General features: G+C 53.0%; 1 protein-coding gene across 1 annotated transcript; it reads left to right on the forward strand.

The window, feature by feature from the left end:
* Nucleotides 1-1,781: 1,781 nt before the first annotated feature.
* Nucleotides 1,782-23,666, forward strand: SREBF1 (sterol regulatory element binding transcription factor 1). Its single transcript, XM_063315195.1, has 19 exons — nucleotides 1,782-1,959; nucleotides 8,914-9,297; nucleotides 9,914-10,065; nucleotides 10,148-10,261; nucleotides 10,686-10,901; nucleotides 11,344-11,458; nucleotides 12,015-12,211; nucleotides 12,501-12,705; nucleotides 13,693-13,877; nucleotides 14,436-14,697; nucleotides 14,808-14,974; nucleotides 15,639-15,807; nucleotides 16,819-16,927; nucleotides 17,401-17,504; nucleotides 18,377-18,509; nucleotides 19,010-19,157; nucleotides 20,506-20,691; nucleotides 21,048-21,159; nucleotides 21,926-23,666. The coding sequence occupies exons 1-19, from the start codon at nucleotides 1,857-1,859 to the stop codon at nucleotides 22,147-22,149; spliced, it is 3,285 nt and encodes a 1,094-aa protein (XP_063171265.1). The 5' UTR covers nucleotides 1,782-1,856; the 3' UTR covers nucleotides 22,150-23,666.
* The last annotated feature ends 1,794 nt before the right edge of the window (nucleotides 23,667-25,460 follow it).

Consider the following 25,460-nt stretch of genomic DNA (forward strand, 5'->3'; position numbering starts at 1 on the left):
ATGGGCCCTGAGACGAAACGATCAAGCCGCTTGGTGGAACAACAGGGTCTAAGAGACGATTATTTCAATTAGACAGGTGTGACGTGGGGAAACCGAGGCCCTGGTCAATGGTCTCTCTGTCAGGGACAGAGGGAGCAGCCCAGCGAGTGGCTTTTGTGTGCCTTCCTTGGAATGATGTGAGGGCAGAGCAGGCCTTTTTCACCAACTACGTCGCCGGATTCACTTGAACTTTTGCGATGGGGTGGTGCGTTTTCTGTCCCCACTTTTTTCCTCCCCCCTCCCCGCATGCTTTTATTGCAATCCAGGAACTGTTGCGGGGTTCCCTCTGGCTATGATGGCCAGTGATTCAGATCATAAATGTAGATTCCTTTCCCTCTTTCTAAGCTGCTATAGAAGCTATAATCCACTGTTTCTCAACCATGGCAACTTTAAGAGGAGTGGACTTCAACTCCCAGAATTCCCCAGCCAGTATGGGGCATACTGGCTGGGGAATTCTGGGAGTTGAAGTCCACTCCTCTTAAAGTTGCCATGGTTGAGGAAAACTGCTATAATCAGTTGTCTTTGGACCCACGAAGTGGGTTCGAAGCAAAGAAAACTTGCATCACACGAAGGGATCTTTTTCACAATTGTTATCAGCTTGGCCCTTGGTGTTTGGCTGTTGGCTATGTAACTTCATCCTTGCGGTAGTTCTTAAAGCTGTTTTAAAACTCCACTGGAATTAACAGAGAGAAGAGTTTTAGCGAGGGTGGAGTGCCAACAGGCTAATTGTACTTGCCCACGTGTGCAGAATTACAGCTGCCTGCTTTCCCACACTGAATTCCCACATTCCCTGATAGAGAAAGCAATTGCTTCAGTTTGCAGAAATAATTTGCTAAAGCAGTGTTTCTCAACCTTGGCCATTTTAAGAGGGGTGAACTTCAACGCCCAGAATTCCCCAGCCAGCAGGGTTGATCTGGGGCGGGGGTGGGGGGGAGGAGAGAGAAGCAAAAGAAACGGTATTTTCCTTGCAGGGGGAAAAAAAGCACCTGTTGGATTCCTGCGCACAACTGGAAGAAGCACAGCGGTGGTGTGGGAAGGATACCGGGAAAGCCTGTTCAGGCAGACTCTAGCAGGTGGACTTCAACTCCCAGAATTCCCCAGCCACCCATCTTAAAATAGCCAAGGTTGAGAAACACCGTGCTAAAGCGAGCCACATCCCCCCCTCCCGGCCCCCTTTTTCCTAACCCTGCTGGGGTCTCCCTGAACAGGCAGATCCCGGTATCCCGCACCACCAGCTGTGCTTCCTCCAGTTGTATGCAGGAATCCAACAGGTGCAGTTTTCCCCGCAAGGAAAATACCGTTGCTTTTGCTCCCCTCCTCTCCTCTCCCCCCAGCCCCCGCCCCCGACCCAAATCGACGCCGCGCGCAGTTCGCCCCTCCACCAGCCAGACCAGAGGCTGAGCGCGGAGATGCGCCGCCCGCTCGGTGGGCAAAGATGCCGCGCGCCCCCGGGCAAGCGCCCGCCGGCTCCCGTCCTCCCCCCCGCCGCCAATGGAAAGAAGCGGGGGGGTGGAGCCCCGCGCCAGGCTCCGCCCCCGGTCACAGGTTTGAGCTACATTTCACAACGGAGCGCGTCCGCTTCCAGCCGCGGGAGGAGATCCGCGCAGCCGGGAAGCCCCCAGCGCAGCGACCCCCGCGGGCGGCTGACGGCCCGGCCCGGCCGGCCTTCCCCGTGGACGGGCGGGCACCGCGCGGTGTGAGAGGGGCGCCGCCGAGCGCCCGCCTTCCTCGGTCGCCCCCAGCCCCGCGTCGTCTGCCCCGCAAGGTGGGGCTCCCTTGGCCCGGGGCGAGGGGCGCCGGCGCCGGGACCGGCCGCGATGAACCCCTTCGAAGAGGCGTCCTCCCTGGACGGCTTGGACCTCCCGCTGGCGCTGCACGAGTCCGCGGAGATCGACACGGCCCTCCTGAGCGACATTGACGGTAGAGAGCGGGGAAGGGGGCGGCGGGGCGCGCCGGACCCCTTCCTGGGGCTGCTGACCTCGAGGGGTCCCCTTTCCCCGGGCGGGGCTTCCCTTCTGGCTCTTTGCGAGGAGCGCCGGACGCAGCCGTTCGTGCGCGCGCGCGCGCGTGTGGCTAAAGTGCCTACTCAGCCTTGCCCGAGCCTTGCACGGCGGGCTTGCACCACCCCGGTCCGCCCCCACTCCGGTCCGCGATCCACTTGAGTGGGGCGTAATTCCCGGGTGCGGGAAAGCGCTCTGTCTGGAGGGAAAGAAGGGGCTCCCCATCCGTGGGAAAGGATGGGTGTGTTTGGAGAAGCGGGGCTGGGCGGCGGATCTGGAGGCGAGAAGATGGAAAGGGACGCCCAGGAAGGGGGGATCAGTTTCCCCCTTGGGTGGGCGGCTGGTGGCATTCCTGCGGTGGGCTCCGGGTCCCCTCGTTGGCCAGGCGGGCTGGGAACGATGGGGGCTGAGGTCCAAGAGGCGCCGCAGGGAGCGTCGCAGGAACCATGTGCTTCGCCCAGTGACAGAAAAGGCCCTTCTGGGCGTTGCAAGGAAGGCGGTGGGGAGAGGAAGAGGAGCCCCCGACGGGGAGAGGAGCCTTTGGGATGGAGCGGCGCGAAAGCCGCCCGCCAGTTCCCCCAAGCTTGGGCACGTGCCAGCGGCTGGCTGCTTTCCCCCCAGGCCCTGCCCACCTCTTCCTCCCGGGCGTCTGTGGAGGGGCCTGACGTCACGGGGCAGGTTACTGTCGGTCATCGCTCTGGGAGAAGAAAGTTTAGGGTCTTCCGCAGAGGGAGGGGCAGCCGGCTGGGCGATGGGCAAGGGGGCTTCCCAAGCCTGAACTGACTGTGAAATCCTGGCCAGACAACACTGCAACCAGCCATCGCTGGCGCGTGGCATCGAAGAGGCATTGTAGCTGGGCATCTATGAGTAACTCTTGTCTTCCTTCCCATGGCACTGCTTACCAAACCATCAACAAGGTGTTTCGCTTTACAAGAGCCAGCTTGGTGTTGTGGTGAAGGCACCGGGCTGGGAACCAGGTGGCCTTGAGTTCCAGTCCCACCTTGGTCACGAAGCCAGCTGGGGGAGCTTGGGCCAGCCACTCTCTCTCAGCCCTAGGAAGGAGGCAATGGCAAACCACTTCCAAAAGCTTCCCAAGAAAACTGTAGGGACTTGTCCAGGCAGACATGATCGAACGGATTGAAAAAAAAAATCAAAGAGGCATTACAGTCAGGCATCTACAAGTAATTTCTGTCTTCCCTCTCATGGCTCTGCTTACCAAACCATCAACAAGGTGTTTCGCTTTACAAGCAGACAGATCTCGGCCCCAGGGGGCTTACAGTCTAAAACTGGGCAGCAAGAAAATAAGGAATTTAGCTAAACGTTGAGGGTAAGGAACCCGAGTTCAAGTCCACCCTCAGTTGGGGAGGCTGTCTGGATGGCTTTGGGCCAGGCAGAATTTCCCAGCCCAGCCTACCTTGCAGCGTTGTTGTTCTGGAGAAAAAGACCGGGGAGAAATATCAGGGAGAGAAGGGGGAAGTGCATCTAATGTAGAAATGAGTAAATACATGTGTTTGGGCTTGCTGGCAGCGTAGAAGCTTTTTCCATTGTGTTGGATCAGAATGTCCATGGTCCCCAGCAATAGTCAATGGCCAATGGCTGGATATGATGGGTATGGCCAGAGCCATCAAGACTGAGAAGGGCTGTGATGGGGTTTAGGGACATTGCACATCCGTGTGTTACAAAATCAAGCTCTCCTCATTGCCACGGGGTGCCAAGATGAAACGCATCAGAAGAAGAAATTTCAGAGGATTTTTCTCAGCGTCAGTGGCCAGTCGCCTCTCCCAAATTTCCTTTTCTGTGCCACTCTGAAAGGTTCAACGTTCCTAGTGTCCCCCTTTGTACACTCAAGCAACAGATGGACAAAGTTTTGTACAAAGGTGTACAGAAATCTTGGAGATAAAAGTTTGTATTTAACTTTTATCCTCTAGATTGAATGCCCTGCTCTTCTATTTTAATGTCTAACCTGGGCTCTGTATTTTAAATATCAAATGGCTAGTGTTCTAAATAAACTAGTAAAGGGACAGATTTAAATGTTTTCCCTAAAAAAAAAAAAGGCATCACTTTGGATTTTTAAAAATCTGACCGTGTCTGCCATCCGCAGGCAGTTGGTGCAGATCGTGGGGGATTGGCCTGCTGTTTGAGCCCGGGTTGTGCCACGCGGCAAAGAGCGGGTCCCATTTCTGGAGACCAGGCGGAGGTGTGTCAGCCGTGTCCGAGTCTCGCCCCCTGCCTAATGGTGGCAAAACTTTCTATTTGGGTGTGATGGGCTTGGCTGTGCGGAGGCTGGATTTGCTTCTTTCCTTTTTGGTTGATTATTACGCATCTTCCTCTTCTTCCCAGCTCCCAGGACTTCAGGCAGTTTCCAAAACCTCTTTAAATAATCCCGAGAAAAATCCCAATGTGAGCAAAGCGCCAGTATGGCCAATCATAGGATGCCAGTCTGCTTTAAATGGGACCCAGCTACAAAAAAAAAAAAAAAAAAAACCCATGAAAAATCACAGCTTCTCCAAAACACCAGAAAGACAAAACGCAGACTTCCCAAGAATCAGGCTGTCCAGGCCCATCTTGGGGGATGCTTCATCATTTGTTTGCTGCTTTTTTGGTGTATATATATCCCCCCCGCAATCATTAACAGACTCTCTGGAGCTCACGAGAACAAAAACTTAAAAATTCCAATAGATTAGATTCGGAAATACATTAGAAACCCAACAATGTAATACACGGCACCATTGTGCCCCCACCCCCGACCTCAAGCCTTCCGGAAAAGTTTTCAACTTTTTCTGGAAGGTAGGTGATGTCAGGGGTGTTTATGCACATTTTAGATCCCTCTTTTTCCTTTCCAAGTAAAGCCTATCTGTTCCTATGAGACACCTTTTGCCCATCTCCTCAATGCCAGATATTGTCCCAAATTTGGCACCTCCTTCCTTCCTCTTTCCAGACATGCCTGTCACCCCTCCCCAAGGCTGTGGCCTTTCAGATGGGTTGGCAGTCCCATCATTCCCCAAATCAGAGGGACCAACTTGCCAGTTACGAGGTGGTGGGAGGAAAGCAGTCTTGGTCTCCAGTATCCAAAACTCGGGTGGAATCGGGTAGCACTTTTTCTGACTTACAGATGCTCTTCTCAGGCACAAGCGTTCGTCGTGTTATGCTTTATCAGACACATGGAGTGGCTTTAGCTGTGGCTCCCAAACCCTTGTGCCTTTGAAGAACATTTGTTCATCGGAAAAAGCACTACCAGATTCCCCCCGGAGTTTTGGCAAGATGGGGTCAAACCCTTCCACGGGTTTTCAGGCTGTGGAAGGACGGTGCAGGGCCGGCATGCAACCGTTTAACCTGCTTTAGCCTCTCTCATGCTCCAAGCCAGCCAGTGGTCATTGGCCCTTTGTTAGAGGGGTTGCCAGCTTTTTCGCTGCCCACCCCCCTCACCTAACAGCGGCTTGTTCTCCAGAGACCACTTTTACCTCCAAGCATGTTTGATTCAGCTTCCCTGCAAGTGAAGCAAACTCAGATGAATCGCTTTTGGAAACCTTTGGAAAAGGGTTTCCTTTCCCAACCTGGGTTCGCCCATCAGACTTTCATTCCCATAATCCCCAGCCATTGGTTATGCTGGCTGCGGAGTATGGAAATCATTGTCTAATACGGCTGGATGGAAATCGGGACCAAGCAGGGAGAGATAAGTTTCGGCTTGTTGGTGATGCTGTTAAGAACTCAAGAAAAGGGCTCCACTGTTGTTTTTTTACCATCACCACCGCATGCCAAATGGAAACGAGGCTTTTTCAGAGCCTTGACATCCCCATCGGCTACTAGAATGTTTTTTTTCTCTGTTCAGTCGTGTCCAGTTCAGTTGTGTCCTGGACTAGTCCCTGCAGTTTTCTTGGCAAGGTTTTTCAGAAGTGGTTTGCCATTGCTTCCTTCCTAGGGCTGGGAGAGAGGGACTGGCCCAAGGTCCCCCAGCTGGCTTCATGCCTAAGGCAGGACTAGAACTCGCCATCCCCTGGTTTCTAGCCTGGTGCCTTCACCACAACACCCAACTGGCTCTCACACCAGAACATTCAACGAGTGCAAAATCAGGGGAGGGTGCTTGGAGCATGGAGCGTGGGATGTCACCTCCCAGAGCTAAGGGCATCCATCTAGCAAAGCTCCTCGAGGGCATTTTGCAAATGCAGAAAAGTGAACGGATAGGAAGCGGGCGCCCTGCAGCTGCAATGCCCCAGCCCAGAACGGGTTAACTGTGCAGCCGACCTGGAGTAACCCTGGCTGCTCCAAAGGCGGGGAAAGAGTTACTGCCAGATGCACGGCAGTAACCCGGGTGCCACACGCTCTGGCGGCTGCAGCAGCTCTGCGCCCTGCCCTGATTGGCCCAGCCCGATCACCTCATGCTAAATCTGTGATTCACAATGCCACCCTCATTCCAACAGGCTGGTGTGGGGGAGGAGGAGGAGGGCCCAGAGAGGAAGGGAAAAAAAACAGCCAAACAAATCCAGATCCCGCATTTCCCACCAGGGTCCTCCCAGGGTTTACAAGCATCGCCTCTCCCCAAGGCCAAAGGCTGGTCTTGCACCTGCCCCAATGGGTGGCTCCCTCAAAGGTACCTCTTTTGCCTTCCTGCAACGGGGCATTTTTTTCTTCCGGCTGCCAGCACAGCCCCCCGTTTTTGGCTCTCCAGATGCGCAACCCATAACCCTGGTGGATCAGCAGGTGTTGGCGGGCGGGGAAAAGGAAGTCCATCGGACCCTTTTGGCTAGTGGTCAGGACAGCCCTGCGAGGGCGAAGGAGGTTGGTTTCAATGGGCACCTTGGAGCTGTGGTAGGTGTGAGTTTTGCACAAGCAGCCATGGCCCAGTGCAATCCATTTCCCTGCCTGCAGGATTCCCAAGTCCCTAATCATTGTCGTTTGAAATGGTGATTTGTCAACTCTTTTGGAAACTGGCTCCCCTTTTGCTGAAAAGCAGTGAAGGTGCAATGTTTCATTTTAGCTAGCTAGCTCTTTATAAATCACCGGGCAAAGGTTTTTCAGCCAGGCCCAACAGATGTTCAAAGCCCCGAGCACTTTAGACAAAACTCAACTTTCCTTTTGGAATGACGAAATCACGCAGGAAACCCTGCCCCCACTCGGGCCTGGAAATGAGACCAGAACAGCTGGATTCGGTTAATTTAAGGTCAGATCATCGGATGTGGCCAAAATAGGAAATCTGTTGACTGAAAGCGGTGCGGGGCTCGCGTTTTGCGTTATGATTCTCGGGCGACGGGAATGCCCAGAAGCTGGTGAAACTGGACATTGTGGCATGTCCGGCTGGGCTCCTGGAATGGGTGTCCAGACTTGGCAGCACCAGGGTTAGGGTTCCAGACTGGTTTCTGGGCACATCCCTGGAGTGTGAGTGGATCAGCCTTCCCTCCAACCCAATTCTTTGGGCTGAAGCTGCAGCTTCCAGAAATCCAGGCTGGAGAAGGCAGTTGTGGGGGGGGGTTCCGGTCAAGAAAATCAAAGTTATTTTTGAAACTTATGTTCCTTTTGAAGCAACTCATACCTTTATTGACTGCAGCCTGCAAACACCCCTGAGTTGGACTGTCCAATCCTGCCGCTTTCTTTCAGCCAGAACCTTGTGGGCAACGTCTGGTCAGCCTGGCGTGATTTCAAAAAGCCAGGGAGAGTTTGACCTTGTTAGTCCTGAGATGGAAGACCACCAGATTGTGTGATGGGTTGGGAAACTGAAAATTAAATAAGTAAATAAAAACATCCTGGAAGGAAAAAAAATAGCCTGAAGGAGACTTTAATATAGACAAATGTCAAATGCTAAGTCAAGTTTCTTGTTCACGAACCCTGGCATTGTCTACGCCAGTGTTTCTCAGCCTCAGCCACTTTAAGATGTGTGGACTTCAACTCCCAAATTCCCCAGCCAGCAAGGTAGGTAGGTGTGAGTTTTGCACAAGCGTCTGGCTGGGGAATTCTGGGAGTTGAAGTCCACACATCTTAAAGTGGCCGAGGCTGAGAAACACTGGTCTACTCTGTCTGGTGTGGCTGTTTGCAGCTCCAGCTTTGGCCAGAATTATTATCCAAAAGCTTTGCAGTCTGAATTGCCGTCTGAAGGACTTGCAGTTGAACCTGCAGACCTGTGCGTTCAAAGCAGGTGTTTTTCCCTGCCAGGTGCCTTCCACCTCTCTGTTTCTGCCCAACGTTTTCCAGATCCAAAGCCACAATTTGCAATGTGACTGAATCTTGCGTGAGTTACGTATGTTTCCAAAGATCTGACCTCATCTGTAGGGTTTGCTCAACTGATCAACTTTAGTAGAGCTACCTTACCTTCTGGCAGAGGTGGTGGGGAGCAGGGTGGGGGCTTCCTATTTTCTCCTGTGTGAAATTGACCAACAAGTGGAGATTCTCAGGAAGAGAGACCCACTTTCACCTCCCTGACTGAAAAGAAGGATGCTGATGACAGCCCAGGCCTGGAGAAGCCACAGCCTAGAAGGACCTGTGTTAATACTCCGAGAGAGCGCACCCTTGGAAGCCACCACCTTGTGACCCAGATTCTCCCCATTTTGGATGCCAGAGTTGACTTCTTTCTCTGTTTTCCTCCCAATTAATGAATGAAGTCGTTTAACACTAGGTCTAGGTGCCGGTTGCAATCCCCATGCATTTTCTAGGAACTCATTAACAATCAGGGTTAGAGGGTGGGAATTCCATGAATCTCGGCTGATCCATTCATAAAACTGGGTAGCAGTGCTGTTTCCCCCCTTTAGTCTTCTCTCTCTCTTCTCCCTCTAAATCCCACATGTTCCTCAGCCCTACAAGTCTTCCTCAGTTAGTTGCTTCATCCCTCTGAAGTAGTCCTCACCAGTTCCCAGCCATGGTTCTCATTGTTCTCTGGGCTTTCTAGATATGCTCCAGTTGATCACCACTGAAGGCAATGACTTCCCTGATCTTCTGGATGCCTCCTTTGGCTCTCAAGCTCCTCCTGATCCGAACCCCCATGGGCCCAGCCTCTTCAGTAACTACTTGGGGGCAAACGCCCCCTCTTCCATGAGCTTGTTCCAGCTTCCAGCCACATCTCCACCCAGCTTCCAGACACTTCCGACAGCTTGCCTGAACATGCAGCCAACTCCGACGGATGTCAAAGAGGAACCCCTGGCCTCCACGCTCAGCTCACCTCAAAGCCAGCTGCCGGCAGCCAGGATGCCCTCTCCAAATTTTGTTCCAGCTGCCCAGACACCTTACTCCACCCAGCCATTGATGGATTTCCCAAGCCCAAATGGTATTCCTGGTAAGGATGGGAACGGTGCTTCATTTTCTAATATGAGCCTTGCTTGGGCTTCCCAACGGACCTCCATGAGGTCATCTGGCTTGGTCCTCAACCCTTCATCACATGCAGTAGAGTAGAGTGAGACTTTTCACGGCCTATTAATATGACACACAGTTGTTCCTGAAGGCCTAACTACGAGGGCTGGCTGAAAAAGTTGGCAACCCCAGGGGGGATCAGTTGGTGGAAGTGGGTCTGAAAAATCACCTTATGGCACTCAGTGCTTTCAGACCGTGACGGGTTGTCCATCTTCAAGGAAAGCCTATAGGCTCATGGGCATGTGGGGTGGTGCTTCCAAAGGTCTCAGGACTGGAAGGATAGGTCTGAGGGCTTGGCCTTGAGATCTGGGGGGCCCTCCTGAGCTGTTGGACCACAGCTCCCATCATCCCATTTACTTCTGGTGATCCAGCAGGGTTCTTTTGGCATCCTAGATGCCTTGAAGGCCTCTCCAACTTCAGCTCTACCTATGAGTGCCAGTTGTGGTGGTGTCAGGAGGCTTCTGTTGGCGGGTGGGCTTGGCCCATGGGTCTGCCCCATTGCCGTGGAAGGTGGCTCCAGTCTTCTTGTGTTTCTTTCCCAGCTCCCCAGCCAGGAGGGCCCCCCCAGCCGCCCCCACTCGTCCCCACCAAGCCCCAGCAGATGCAGCTGGCACCAAAGCAAACGCCATTCCAGAACATCACCCCCCAGCAGCTTCTGGCCGCCAGCAGCCCCCAGGTGGTCCAGCAAGTGCCGGTGAGTGGTGCTTGGGCTGGAGCCATGCCCTTCCCTGGTCCGCATTCATGCTTGGTCCTGACTTCACCCCGTCTCCCCACAGGTCCTTCTGCAGCCTCACTTCATCAAGGCCGACTCCCTCCTCCTGACCACGGTCTCCGGAGCCAAAACACCCTGCACCAGCTCGGTGGTCTCCTCGACACCCCTGCAGATGCCGGTAAATCCTACTTCTCTGAGTCTTGGTTCCCCTCCCTCTTGATCCATTTCTAAATTAAAAAAAAAACTTTCTCAAACTTTGGGTTGAGAGTTCTCTTCCCTCCTCGCATCCCAGGCATCTGCCAAAGTCTTTGCCTGATTCTTTCATAGTGGCTTATTTTCCGGTCCAGCAATAGAAGGTGATACTGAGTGGGAGCTGGGGGTGATGGGGAAAGGCAGAACGCTGCCCAGATGCTCCCACATTGTTAACTTTTCCTCCACTTCCCCCACTAATAAGAATTCTTCTTACTGGGAAAACACAGCCTAATAAGGCTTAATTATTTTTCTGGAAGCTTTATAACACGTGATTCACGGGTAACCCAAAAATAATTTATAGAGTCTTCAGTGCAAGTTCTCCACAGCTCCTCTCTTCCCCTCTCTTGCAGACCCTGGTGGGCGGGGGTACCATCCTGGCAACAGTGCCGCTGATGGTGGACACCGACAAGCTGCCCATCAACCGCCTGACTGCCGGGAAGCCAGTGGTTAGCCAGCACAAGGGCGAGAAGCGCACTGCCCACAATGCTATTGAGAAACGCTATCGTTCCTCCATCAATGACAAGATTGCTGAGCTGAAGGTCCTGGTGGTGGGGACAGAAGCCAAGGTAGCCACACCTGATTCTGTTGGGTGGGTGTCCTGGGAGGGCAGAGCATTGGGGAGCTCTCTCCTGCCGTGGCTGTCAAGGAGTCTTCCCCTGTGGAAGGCCAACCTTGATGCCTCCTCTCAGATGTGGGAGGGAAGCCATGGAAGATGTCTGGGTGCTTCTGGCTTAGAAGACCTCCTGGTTTGGCCTTGGTCGTGATTTGGGCCCTTCTGTTGGCTTCTTACCTTGCTTTGCTCTTGGTCATCGCTGTAGGAACAGCAGGAAGCGCATGATTTCCTCTCCTAGGACCCTTGATGGTGACTTGAGCAGAGGGAACACAGCTATTATTTTTTTACTAGCGATGGGGCGGGGCTGGGGATGTCCCAAGCCGCTTTGCCCATTTTGTGCAAATTCAGGTCACACAAGAAGCTTGTTTAGCTTGTCTCTTGGTCTCTGTTGCCAGCTGAACAAGTCGGCCATCTTGCGCAAAGCCATTGACTACATCCGCTTCCTGAAGCAGACCAATCAGAAGCTGAAAGGGGAGAACATGGCCCTTAAAATGGCAGCCCAGAAGAACCGTGAGTTTCATGCACCTACACACACGCCCACAGGGGCCCTTTTCTTCTTGTGGGGTTGTGACCGAGGAGATCATTGATGAGGGCCGTCAGAACCAGGCTGGCCGATTAAGCTATAGGTTTCCTGGACCCAGGGTCCCCCAGGAGACCTTGGTAGAGAGTAGAGATCATTTACTTGGGTGGATCCTTGCCAAGCCCCTCTGCCAAGAAGCCAGTGTCACCATTGCCCAGTGAGATCAGCAGACACAGCTGGATCCTGTTGGGAAAGCTGATGTTCTTGGCCAGTGGCCTAATTCCTCTTCTCCCAGCTCCCTTTTCCTATCAGCTGCAGCGAGCACAGACTTTGACCTGGTTTCTGCTGAGACCGAATGTGTTTTATCTGATCTTGGATTAACAGTTGGGCGAACCCGGGTGTGGTTCTAACTGATGGTTGGTGGCCTTGTAGAAACCAAATCTGTGGTGCCTTCCTCAAGAAGACATAGCTAAAACACATCTGGGTCTACTGTGATGTGGGAATCCCATCTTTGTTCCATCATTGGCCTGCTCTCTCCTTCTGCAGAGTCCCTGAAAGACTTGGTGGCCACGTGTGGTGGAAACATGGAGGATCCGACAGAAGGAATGAAGATGATGGGGTCAGATGTCCTGACGCCTCCACCCTCAGATGCCGGTTCCCCTTCACACAGCAGTCTGCTCTCATTCAGCGGCACCAGTGGGACCGATTCAGAGCCAGACAGCCCTTCGTGCGAGGAGGCCAAGGTCTGCTCCTGGGTGGGAACCAGAGCAAAGGGTCCGGGAGAACCTGGGGCATTGGGTTGGCCTGAAGGAGTCTCATCCTGCAGGAGAAATTCCTGCAGATCTCTGAGCTGCCATCAACCCCTAAACACATTCAAGAGGGCATGCTTCATCTTTTTCCTCCAAATGACCAGGCTGCCCTAACAGATTTTAACCAGAATTTTTCATGGATTGGTACCTGGATCTCTCCTCTCTCTCATCTGAGAAGCCCTGAGTCTTTTTCTCCAACTTAACCAGGGGCTGATTTTTGTAGGTGAAACCCGAATGCCAAGCAGCTCCGCCCGGCAGCCTGGGAATGCTGGACAGATCCCGCATGGCCCTCTGTGCGTTTGTCTTCCTCTGCCTCTCTTTCAACCCGCTTTCTTCCCTGCTTGGAGGATTGGGCCCCAGAAGTACTTCAGAGGTTTCCAGTCAGAGTGGTCCCGAACGCAGCATCCTGGCCATGAACGAGGCAGCAAGTGAGTGGAAAACACCATGGGGGTTGAGCCTCTAGGGAAGGGAGCCCACTGGGAAGGCTTAATCTGCTCAAAATGTGTAGAATCTGAATCACCTTGGTGCAGAAGTGCATTTTAGTCCTGATTATGCAGCCTTCTTACTAGGGTAGGAGGAGGGAGAATTGAATCCGGCTTACATTTTCATCAGAATTTTTATTTCCTGAATTTACGTGCACCCTGGGACACACGTAATAACCCTCTGCTTTTTGCACTTTTCTGTATTTTGCCCTGTGCTCTCCAATCAAAAATGGCATGCCCCAAATGGCAAGATTGGAGAAAGTCATGCACCAAAATTCACCAGCAGGAAAAATGTAAAAAAAAATAATAGCAAGCTAGGGAAAACCTCAAAAGCATATAAATCAAAGGGAATTGCCTGCAACAGTGTAAAGTATTAGAAGAGTATACAGGTAGTCCTCGACTTATGACCAAAATTGGGACCGGAACCTCCATTGCTAAGCGAGGTGGTCGTTAAGAGAGTCAAGCCTGATTTTACGACCTTTTGCCACGGTCGTTAAGTGAATCATGTGGTTGTTAAGCGAATCTGGCTTCCCCATTGACTTTGCTTGTTGGAAGCTGGCTGGGAAGGTGGCAAACAGTGATCACCTGATCCTGGGACACTGCACCGTCGTAAATACATGTCAATTGCCAAGCAGCTGAATTTTGATCATGTGACCACAGGGATGCTGTGATGGTTATAACTTTTTTCAGTGCCGTTGTAACTTCAAATGGTTGCTAATTGGATGGTCTCAAGTCAAGGACTACTTGTACAAAAATGCATGTAGATTTTCATGCATTTTTAAAAACCCTCCACACTGGAGGGGGTGTAGCAGCCTTGTGTTTCCAAAGGTGTGATAGATACCTACTCACTCATTTGGTGAGTCCCCCATGAGGTGGAGATGGGTGGTGAATAAATTTATAAATAAATAATAAATTTGGGGCTTTTGTGTCCAGACCCTCCCATTCCTCAGTACCAGTGGCTTTTCCCCACCTTGATCTTCTGGATGATCAACCTGCTGATCGTCTTTGCCGCCTTCGTCCGGCTTTTCATTTACGGCGAGCCCGTCACACGACCGCACTCGGAGTCCTCAATCCTCTTCTGGAGGCACCGCAAGCAGGCAGACCTCGACTTGGCTCGGGTAAATAACTTGGCTGGATTGCCCTTTCCTTCCTTGCGGAAGGAAAATACAGAATCAGGGTTCCAAACCAGGCAGGGTTTCTCACGCAAGAACGGCCGTCACTTTCAATCTAGCCAGGAACGAGTAGGAAGCCCGGGACAATGAACCAACACGGGCGAAGGTTGATCTTTGCAGGCCTGGGTGGATCTTGAAATGATCTGCCGTTACTCCTTTTTACTCAACACCAGCCTTCACTAACTGCAGAGGGTCTTTACACAAGGGTCATGCAATTGGAAAAGGATCAGCGGGGCTCGGCTGTTGCCCTAGGGGCGCGCTGGACTCCGAGCCCTGTCGTCTGTCAGCTATCGTGGCTAAAAGGATGGGCATCGTGGTGCAGGAGCTTGGGGGGCAGCAGTGGGGGGAAATGGCTGGGAAGAACAGTTGTTTCGCATCAAGGCTGAGGTGGGAAGCCGCCTTTCCCCCATCCCTGCCCCTGGAGGGTCTGCACTGAGTCTGACCCACCACAGGCCCCTAGCGCCTGCCCGAGGCTGCTTTGTGAAGCCCCCTCTCCCACGTTAGGGGGATTTCGCACAAGCGTCCCAGAACTTGTGGACAGCACTCAAAGCCCTTGGACGGCCCCTTCCGACTTCCAACCTGGACCTCGCCTGCAGCCTCTTGTGGAACTTGATCCGGCACATCCTCCAGCGACTCTGGGTAGGGCGTTGGCTGGCCAGCCGGGCTGGCGGCTTTTTCCGAGATCGGGAGCTCAAGGCTGACGTGCGCAAGAGCGCCTGTGACGCAGCCCTGGTCTACCACCGGCTGCACCAGCTTCACATGACAGGTAGGGTTGAAAGCGGGGGGCGGGGACAGGAGCCGCTCACTTTCCCTGCCCTCCAGACCATGGCCCACAGCAGCTTTGCGTCACCTGAGCACGCCTCTCCTCCTCCCCAGGAAAGCACCTTGCAGGCCACCTCTCCGCCATCAACATGGCACTGAGCGCAGTCAACTTGGCCGAGTGCGCTGGGGACGCCATCTCGGTGGCCACGCTGGCCGAAGTCTACGTGGCTGCTGCGCTGCGGGTGAAGACCAGCCTCCACCGGTGTTGCCACTTCTTAGCGGTTAGTGCGTCTGTGCACGCAGGAGTGAATTTGGAGAGGGGCGAAAAGGGGCTGCATCTTCTCGGCTGTCTGCGTCTCTTGCAGCTGAGTCGTCCTAAAGCAGCCGCCCAAATGCTCCCCATATTTACCAGTTGCGTTACCAGTTGCAGGTAGCAAAAAGGGGCTGGGAAAGAGGTGGAACTCAACAGGTGCCGTCAACATGCCCTCCTCCTTGTTTTCTTCCTGTTAGAGTCCCCCGATGGGAGGAGATGGGCAGGGACAAATTAAATAAACAAATAAATAAATCCGACACCCTATCCTCCCCATTCCTGGAATGGCCCAGACATCATCTTGATCTTGGGGGAAAAAATGGGTCATGATGGCTACCATAAAAAAGGATGGGAAATACCCCCCTTTTCCCCACTGATCCCTGGGGTATTCCTTGCCGGAGGATGAAATGACTGACTCTAAAATGATGGTGTAAAATCAGTCAGACAAAAAGCTAGGGCATCGTAAGAGATGTGCTAGGATGGAATTCCATCCCGTTCCTCCCATTTCGTCTTCCGTCCCCAAGCCGACCCTTCCTTGCTGCAAGAAAGGTTTGTAAATAGCCACCGGCCGGGTTGACCAGGATGCCGATCCCCCGAGCCCCAGACTAACTCCGCCTTTCTTGCCTGCCCCACAGCGCTTCTTCCTCAGCAGCGCCCGACAAGTGCTGCTATCCCACAGCGGGACGGTTCCTCCCGCACTGCAATGGCTCTGCCACCCCGTGGGCCACCGGTTCTTCGTGGATGGCGACTGGGCCGTGAAAAGCTCTCCGCGGGAGAGCATCTACAGTTCCACCAGCCACCCAGGTAGAGCGGTGCATAAGGGGTAGGAAGAGGGATAAACTGGGCAGCCTGGCCCGCCTGGCTGGAATGGAATGGGAGGATGACCTCGGAAGGCAGGGAGGAGAGATGCTGCCTAGGGATAAAAGGGGAAGGAGCCCGCAACTGAGTAACGGGCAGGGAAAGAAACTTAACGTGGCAGGCAGTAAAAAGGGACAGCAGGAGATCTGTGCTTTCAGACTTACGAGGTTCTGTGAATGTAGCCTCACAGTAAAGTAGAAGTTGCTCGTCTGGTCGTGTTTCCTGTCTGGTCTACCCGGGAAGGCTGACGCTTGCAGGCAGCCGTCTGCGCTCCCGTGGCTTTCAAATATGCTATCTGGTGTCTTAGCGGCTTCGTGGTTTTATAAAAGGGTTTTTTAAAATTCTTTTGAGCATGCGGGGGGGGGGTGCATTAGCAAAGTCTTCTAGGAGGAAGAGTGGGCTAGCAATACAGTAACAGTGACCAATACCAGTAGGCCGCCAAAGCTCAGTGGGAGAGGCTTTGGCCAAAAATGCAATTGTCTGTTCTTTCTTCAACAACGGCTGGATGTGAGGACGCTCTTAACTACCCGTCACACTTGGCAAGATGCTTAACGGTGGGATGGGGGTTAGCATCCTCTGTGAATCCCAGAACCCAGATAACTCACCCAGCCAAAGGAGAGTTAGTTTTTTTCCCGTCCTATTTGGTGTTGAGCTAACTCTCAGTCCCCTGTTGTGCAAACTTCTTGATTGATTGATTGATTGATTGAGGGCCATCAAGTCAGTGCTGACTTGGGCCACATAGATAGTTTCTCTCCAGCCCTTTGTCCTTGCTCTGGCCCTTCTGGCCTCCGAACGGTCCATCTATCGCCACTGTAATCGCTGGAGAAGAGAGAAGTGGTGGAGCCAAGGTGATCGCTGGGGTTGTCGTGTTGTGCTCATGGAGCTCACAAGTTGCTGACCAGATTGGGGGAGTCCCGGGTGCCTGGGCTGAGCTGACCAGACTCTTTCTCTCACCAGCAAACCCGCTGGCTCAGGTGACTCAGCTTTTCCGAGAACATCTGCTCGAGAAAGCTCTTTCTTGCGTGTCCAGGCTGGACAGCCCAGCTCCTGCCAGCCACAGCGAGGGGTAAGGACCGCATTCCTCCGCAGCTCCATGGACTCCAGCTGGGGAATCCTTCCCAAGGGAAGGTTGGCCTTCCTGCTCTTCACTAGCTCCCTCTCGAGTGTTTTCCCCAGATTGGCAGTTACGGAGAGAGATTTATTGGGCTGGCATTTATACTGGCATGTGCCATTAGTTCAGCTCAACTGGCGGGAAGAGACATGAGCTTGCAGCCCACTTCGCCAGCTCTTCCAACTCTTTCCATATCCCACCTCAATCCTCTGCCATTTTTAGAGAAGGAAAGAAAGAGACTCATGGCAAGGAACTCACATTTCATTTTCTGTTGGGGAAAGAACCTCCAGAGCGGTTGACCAGGGCAGGAATGTGCGAGGGATTATTACTGGCAGCAGAAGCCTCTCGGTCCCCAGAAGGTTCAAATGACTTCTAGCATTTCTGAGCTGGTAGCAGAACTCACCCGCTTTCCCCTTGCCCCGCTAAAGGGAATTTTCGGATGCTTTGGAGTACCTGCATTTCCTCAACAGCTGTGCAGACGCTGTTCCCAACCCGTCTCCCGCCATCAGCACCAACATGGACTCGGCCACAGGTGATTCCCACCAAACCTGGGACTTTTCTGGACAGAACCGGGGTGGGGAATGAATGCAGGGGCGGGCGGAGGAAGGAAAGGAGAGGCTTCTGGCCGGCTTGAAGGAACCGAGTTGAAAGAAATGGAATTGGCAAGAGGAAGAACTTGGTTGCCTTGGGCATCGCGAGCGTGAAGGTGTTTGCGGCCAGAGGCGATGGGGGGTCGGACAGCTTTAGCTTGGATGGTGAGATCTGAGGAGCAGAGTCCTATTGATGGCGCTGATGGTACCTCCATGTACAAAGGCAGTGTACCTGGGAAAGCTTGTGGCTGAGAAGAATGGTGGGTCATCAGCCAGGAGACACATGAAACAGCAACTGAGGAGAATTACGCCCTAGTGGATTCACATGTTGCACAAAGCCGTGGTTGGCGGAATCTCCCAACGTGCTAAGCACAAGCCCCAATGTACCAGGCAGCAGTTGCTGGGTTTATGGTTACTAAACCCGGGTAAGACAATGGCATGATGGCTTAGGCAAGGTCTGAACCCAACCCCTAGCTAGCAGGGGTTTGCCACAGTTTCAGCCAACCATCCCCACTCTGCTTGGGAATGCCGTGGGTGGAACCCTGGGCCTTTCCCCTGCAGAGCAAGTGTTCAGGGGCCCGGCTGGACTGATCCAACCGAACGCCTTTTCAGTTCTCCCTGGAGGTGTGGAAAGGAGCAGGGTCTCAGGAGGGCAATGGCGGCGTAGCAACCATAGGACAAGGGGAGGAGGGGGGTGCCCTTGAGCTGAGGCCAGAGGCAGATGGAGAAGCTCGTCAGGGGCCAGGAAGTGGCCCTCGCGTGCTTGGACCCATCCCTTCAGAAGCCTGACTCTGTTCCCCTCTCCCGTCTCCAGGCACCGATCCTGTTTCTCACTGGTGGGCCTCTGTGGTCGCCATGGCAATCCACGGGCTGCAGGCGGATGAGGAGGCCATGGAGCGCTTGTACCCTCTGGTGGAATTCATGCCACGCGCACTCCAGGGCTCTGAGTAAGTGCACTACGTGGGCGCCAACTGGGAAAGCCCTGCCAGGGGCAAGCTGCCCGGGAAAGCTGAAGCGGGGAAGGAAAAGTCGCTTGCTTGTGGGATGGGCGGCTATATAAATTTGAAAAATGGGTGAACGAGAACCGTGACTGCAGTACCCTTGTGCTAATAAAACAAAGCCGAGCGTTTCTGCCCACATCCCAGTTGGATCCTGCTTCTCTGCGTGAATCCACGCACCCGTGCTTAATTTCTCATACTTTGCAGAGTTATTCTTCGGGGTGGCAAAAGGGGGAGCGTATCGTTCGACTTTCCTTCAGCTGGCTTCTGCAGAGTGGCCCATTTCAAGTACCCGTGCCGTCTCGAGGGCTTGAAACTTGGCCGGAAAGTCAAAAGGGCACCCTGCGCCTTTGTGGGTTTCCAGACCATTGCGGTGCGCCCCTCGGGGTGGGATGGCTTCACACCTGGGTCGGTTTGCCGTATCCACCCGCTCTCCTTCCCCCCTGCAGGAACCCCCTTCCCCACGCAGCGCTGCACACTTCCAAGGCAGCCCGGATGTTGGGCAAAGAGGACACCAGCCTGGGCCAGTGTGATAAAGCTGGCAAATATCTGCGTGACAGTTTGGGTGGCAACGCAGCTCCAAGTGCCATTGACCGAGTACGTCGCAAGTGGGATGTCCTGGGTGTTGGTGGAACTCTGGGCCCTCAAGCTCTGAAGGCAGAGGTCTCTTGGAGCTGCAGAAGTGGAGGCAGCTGTTGGACAAACGCAGGGAGGGGGTGCAACGTGGTCACAGCAAACAGGCTGACTTCTGGGCTGGTCCATGACCTTCCTCTTGGTCCATAACTGTCTTCCCTGTCGGTGAAGTACCAGAAAGCGATGGGTGCTCCTGATCCACCTGCTCCCCAACCTCTGGCTCATCTCTGCCACGAGCTGTGTGGTCATAATGAATAGCAGGTTTCCCACAGGCAGAGCTGTAAACCTCAGCTCTCCAGACACAGAACCTCTTACAGGTAGTCCTCGACTTACGACCACAACTGGGACTGGAACTTCTGTTGCTAAGCAAGGCGGATGTTGTGAGCCACACCTGATTTTATGACCTCTTTGCCACAGTCATTAAGCGAATCCGGCTTCCCCCATTGACTTTGCTTGTTGGAAGCCGGCTAGGAAGGTTACCAATGGCAATCACGTGACCCCAGGATGCTGCAACCGTCCTAAGTGTGAGCCGGTTGCCAAGTGCCTGAATTTTGATCATGCGACGCTGCAACAATCATAAGTGTGAGGACCAGTCATAAGTCACTTTTTTCCCCGCCTCCATGATTTCGAACAGTCGCTAAATGAATGGTCGTAAGTCAAGGACTACCTGTGTTTAGGAAGGGGCCCAATCAGGTCACTCTCTTTACTACAGACCAGAAAAAAAACATACCCAGAGAAGATTTGCTGACTGCAATACTCAAATGTCAGTGCCTTCATGGAGGACTCTGCTCTGGGGTTAAATCCTGTTTTTTCCTCCCACTGTGCCAAGTCACCGGATCCTGGGCCACCCCCAGTACCGGATCTGGGTTGATACGACGATTCTCTCGAGCGTGAGAACTGCAGGTTCCTGCCTCTCACTCCTTGCAAGGGCCCTCAGAGGCTGTGGCTTAGAATCAGGGAAGCACAGGGCTGTAGGGAGGGTGGGATAAAAAGTGGAAAGTGGGGTGCATGACGGCGAGCCCCACATCAGTCAGGAGATGGGGATGTGGGAGATACTGTGGCTGTGTCAGTGGTGCATTGTAGTTGCATTGCATGTGCAGGTGAAGTGTGCAATGCCCCTCCAGTGCAGCCCTGGGGCGGCACCCAAGCAGCGGAAGGGCCTGTTGGAGGATGACAGAGGCGGGGGTTCCCCAGTTCTGAAGAAAGGGTACAAAGAGAGACCTTTCCCCCGCAGGCCACCTGATTTCAGGAGCCATGTCTCTGCACCCTTCCAGCCACAGCCATCCTTTTTGTCTCTCCCCCCCCACGCCAGGCAGTGCAGTTCCTCTTGTGCGACCTGCTCCTGATCACCCGCACCAGGTTCTGGCAGCAGCAGATGCAAGGGAGCACCCCCCACAGAGCCCGCTACCAAGCCTCTGCCCTTCAGCTGCGTGGCTTTCAGCAGGACCTCAGCACTCTCCGCCGCCTGGCGCAAGCAGACCAGCCTGCAATGCACAGGGTGAATCGCGGCGTGTCCTTCTGCGAAGCTGGGGAGAGGCAGCTTGACCTCTGTGGGCCGGGAAAGAGCTCCAGGGCGATCAGGGGTGGTGGTGGAAGCCTTCTGGTGCTCATGTGCTAGCAAGATGGGTCAGAGCTCTGGGTTGGCTAGAGGACGTATGGAAAGACCCACCTGATGGGGCCTTTCCAGAGGGTTGCTCCGGTGTCTGCCTCCCGCAACCCCAAACTATGACCCAAGTTCAACCCTTGGGTTGAGTTGGCTTCTGATGCCAGGACTGTCCCAAGGGTGGAGGAAAAAGAGTTCTGGGGGAGGTGGAAATGCTATCCTGAGAGCTAACTATCACCGCCCTCCTCCAGGTCTTCCTCCATGAGGCGACTGCCCGACTGATGACCCGAGCCAGCCCCACTCGGACCCACCAGTTGCTTGACCGAAGCCTCCGCCGGAGAGGTCCTTCTAGTACCAAAGGAGGTGAGCGAGCAGAACTGGACTCTTCTCTCTGGACCTTTTCCTGCACCCAATCAGACCATATTTTGGGGTGCTGGGAATTGAGGGGAGGAACAACTGCCTGTTTGTGCCCGGTCTGTTCTTCAGTGTCATACCTCCTACCTCTCCCCAGCATTGGGCTTCCACGGTTGATCTCTTGGGAGCCGCAGTTCAAACACTCTGGAGTTGCTCAAGAACAGGAGGGCTGGAAGGGCGTGTGAAATGGAAAAGGAAGCGTTACCATTCTGTGCTCAGCGTCAGGGGGTGGAATGGAAACCTTGGGGGCTTCCCCCTTCAAGACAGTGATTAGAGCAATGGCGTCCAGCATGCTTGATGGCATCATTTTATCCCAGGAGAACATCTCAAAACCAAAGCCAAGCCCTCAAAAACCAGGGGACATCGTTACTTGGTTTTACACTTAGTTCCCCATGATAAAAGCTTCTCAAATTTAATTTATCCCCTCGGCTTGGATTTTCCTTCTACCTTGGAGCCAAACGGGGGTATCACAGAGTCTAAGGATGGACAGTGGGGGCTTGATGGTGGATGTGGGGTTTTGAAAATGCGGCTGGGCCTTCAAAGTCTTCAGTGAGGCTGATGGAAACTGAGGGGGGGAGTGGGGTACTTGTATTGCTGCAGCTAAGGGGCACTACCAATTTATGGGTGCCAGAGACACACCAGGGTGGTCTAAACTCACCCCATGGTCTCCTCTCCTCCTGCTCCACCTGATCTCTGTCTCTTTCTTCCCTCCCAGCTGGTGAACAAGAGAGCCACCCCACCGCCCGGGAGCAAGCGGAGGCCTTGCTACTGGCCTGCTCCTACCTCCCCCCTGTGCTGCTTTTGGGGCCAGGCCAAAGGGGGGGCATGTTGGCTGAGGCCGCCCGCTCCCTGGAGAAGCTGGGAGACAAATGGACACTCCACGAGTGCCAGCAAATGATTGTCCGGCTCAGCAGCGGCTCCACCGTCACCTCCAGCTAGAGAGGTGGTCCTGAAGATTTCTGGGAAGGAGAGCAGAGGCCAGGAGTGGACCCCCAGGGGTGGCTTGTGGCACTGCTTGTGAATTGTCGGAAGGGAGGCCCGGGAGAGCCTTGCAGCCTTGATTCTCTCTTTCATGCTCTCTGCTGAGGCGGGTCTGGATCCCCAACGATGCTGTGTTATCTCTCGCCTTCTTCTGTGTCTGGACCTAGATGGCACTTAGCCGAGAAGGGACAATCCAGTGTGGCAGAATTGGGTGGAACTGGCTGGCGCCTGCTCTTCCCAGGGAAGGGTGTCTTGTGAGCCTCTTGGATGTTAGAGTCCCAACGAGCAGGGTGCCTTTGGCAGGCAGGGTGGCTTCCTTTTGCCCTCACCATTCTGGAGACTAGCCGGCCCTCAGCTTCTTGCATCATCTGTCCAGCAGCTGATGACTTTGCCCTCAGCTCTCTCACGGCCAACTCCGTTCCTCCCCAAGCTGCTTGACTTCCTCCCCCTCTTCGCTGGCAGTCCGTCATCAATCACTTGTGAACCTTATTGGCGGGGGCCCACCATGGCAGGGAGTCCATCTGGCCAGTTGCGAATTACTTTGAGTTGCTCAGTTGGCGGTTGGCTGGCCTCTGTGCATTAATGTGGGAGGGGGCGCAGTTTCCTTGAAAGGACTTGTCCTTTGGCTCATCTGATTGCTTTTCCTTGGCAGCAGGTGGAACTGGCGACAAGGTTGACCCACAGAAGAGAAGGGGGGGCTCTTAGAGGGCTGTAAGAGTGTGACAGAGTGAGATGGCTCCCTTAGCAGAATTTGAGTGTGAGAGAAGGAGGCTGGGGCTCATGGATTTCATTTCTCCCCATCCCTTGAAGGCATGGAATTAATTCACCTGTGTCTTCTGGTTGCCTTGTCACCACCTCGGATGACCCTTCAAGTTATGGTGGACACAGTCCTTGTGACTGAGTAAAACTCTCAGCTGTCCCTGTTGCTAGGGTTGGAAAGCTGTTGGCCAGGCGGGGGACAATATTTTCCCTTGTCTTAGTGATGGACTCAGGTGGAAAAGAAGTTCACCTTTCTTGTTGAAAAGAAAAAAATGGCAAAGGACATGAAATTGTGAAAAGGCCTGCTTAATAGGATTTAATTTTTTTTTTTATGGAAGTTCTAGAAGGGAAGCAGAAGGGGGTCAGACTGATTTTAGATACCTCTTCTGTTCCACCCATTGAGATATCTGTTGAAAGCTACAGCTGCTTTTCTTGTAAGCTAACCTTCTCTCCCCTCCCACCCTGAATTGCAGTTTGGGGCCCCATCATATTGGTTGATAGGAAGACCATTGGTGGGTCGGGGTTAGGTTGATGGAGGGGTGGGGTCGAATTATTATTTCTGCCACTGCCCATAATTTTCAGGAGGTAACGCATCTGCCTTAGCTCTTCCCAACTTGCACCGCTGCTCAGCCACGGTTCTTCCTTTCAAATTTATTTTCATAGTATGAGGGGAGGGGTTTTTGTACAGAAGATAAAATAAAAAAGCTACTTATTTATATCTCCTTGTCTGGACGTTATTTGGAGCAGGAGAAGAAGGGCAGACATGGTGGAAATGGGCTCAGCTGGCCTCTAGGTTGATGGATTCTCAGCACCGCTACAAGAGCTGTCCTCTCCTTGAGGTTGGTGAGGTTTTCAAGGGCGTTGGAAGACCATGGGGGACCTCTGGTTTGTCTCACCAGACTTGGGGCCTCCCAGATGTCCCAGCCTGTTTGAACTGGCCAAGTTCTTCTTTTATCTGAAGGTAGAGGAACCTCTGTGTTCTGAGTCACAGGTAGGCACACATGGGGCAGTGAAGGTGTGGGGAGGAGCAGCTTCCTTCCTACCCCAGTTGAAAGCTTCCTGGAGGCCTCTTCCTGAGACACATGACATTTGGGTTGGGCTTTATCTAGGAGGACTCAAGCCTTTGGCAATCCAGAAGGGTGACACAACTCATGTGTGAACTGGGCTGGTGGTGCAGATGCTTCTTTTGGATGTTCAAAAGAATTGAATATGAGACTAGATGAAAAGGTGAATCAGATAGCACGTGGCATGTTGTCAGAGCTCCTTGTCTTAACGTGTTGTGTGAAGCAGGCCACCTCATTAAATCATATGATTTGAGTGTAGCATGTTCTGTGAAGACAGCAATTGCATTTTGTTAACTTGGGGTTAGTAGATTGTGTAAAAACAGCCTGAGAGGGCTAGGACTTGCTATTGGCCAGCAAATACATTGACTGACCTCCCACTGGAAAAACACAAGTCACCCTATTTCAACAGTGGGATTGGCATCACAAAAGTCCATCAAGATGTCCAAGTAGACCTTGCTATTCAGCAATGGCCATCCGTAAAAATGCCTTCAGACTGATCATGCTCTTTACACAGGGCACAAATGTTAGAGCTGCAGCCTTCGAGCAACAAGAAGCTGGTGGAAATGTGTTGCTAACCATACCACCTTCTGTGGTGCTTTCCAAAATGCATCCACATTTGTCCACACAGATGACCTTTTCCCTGCACTGCAGAAGCGGCATCCACAGGAGATGTTGGCAGGGTTCACCCAACATGCCCCTTGGCACGACAGAGATGGGGTGGAGCATTCTGTGGCTCAGTGTGATGTGGAAACTCAGCAGTTAGCAAGTTATGTGACCCAGGCCATCATCACAAGCCCAACCCTGTTGAAAATGGTCACCAGGATCTCCCCCACACACGTACACATATTTTGACATTGAATGGGTTTCTACCCAGGTTTTACTGGCAAAGAATTAAGGAATCCTGGGGTGTGGTTGCACTTGGAGAAAGAGTTGAGTAGGTGGCTGATCTTAGCTTCTGGGAATCTACAACAGGTGGTGCAACCTATTTCCTCTGCTTTAACCTCATTTCCCCCGACCCCAAAAGAGATGGCAGAAAAATAGTTTATTAGGGAACTCTACAAATGTCCAAAACAATTGTTGAATCTTTATTGATGTTCTGAATGCGATGACCTGATTTTTTTTCTTTGTTTTTTTTTAACTCTTAAGGAAAATAAACTTCTTTTAGAAACAGCTTGTTACACACAATCTTCAGTGTGAAGCAATATACTAAATAAGAACACTAGTTTTAACATTTACATCTTTCATATATATTATATATATGTATATGTATACATATATATACACTATAGAATGAGGCAATATATATAATACACACAAGTTTGCCATTTTACAGTCGTTATGTACAAGGTTCCATTCAAAGAGAGCCAGGATTGTGGGGACGAGGACGGGGTCTTCCGCCTGCCGTCTGAAGGTGTGCTTCTGAAACGGGTGTTCCCCTGCCAGCAA

The sequence above is a fragment of the Candoia aspera genome, chromosome 14 (genome assembly GCF_035149785.1).
Source record: "Candoia aspera isolate rCanAsp1 chromosome 14, rCanAsp1.hap2, whole genome shotgun sequence".
Taxonomy (NCBI): domain Eukaryota; kingdom Metazoa; phylum Chordata; class Lepidosauria; order Squamata; family Boidae; genus Candoia; species Candoia aspera.

Bases quoted from the DNA above. Each gene is read 5' to 3' on its own strand.
- SREBF1 (XM_063315195.1), top strand. From the start codon at position 1,857: ATGAACCCCTTCGAAGAGGCGTCCTCCCTGGACGGCTTGGACCTCCCG. The intron at 10,262-10,685 runs GTAAATCCTACT...CCTCTCTTGCAG, and splicing joins CGACACCCCTGCAGATGCCG to ACCCTGGTGGGCGGGGGTAC. The intron at 17,505-18,376 runs GTGATTCCCACC...TCCCGTCTCCAG, and splicing joins CAACATGGACTCGGCCACAG to GCACCGATCCTGTTTCTCAC.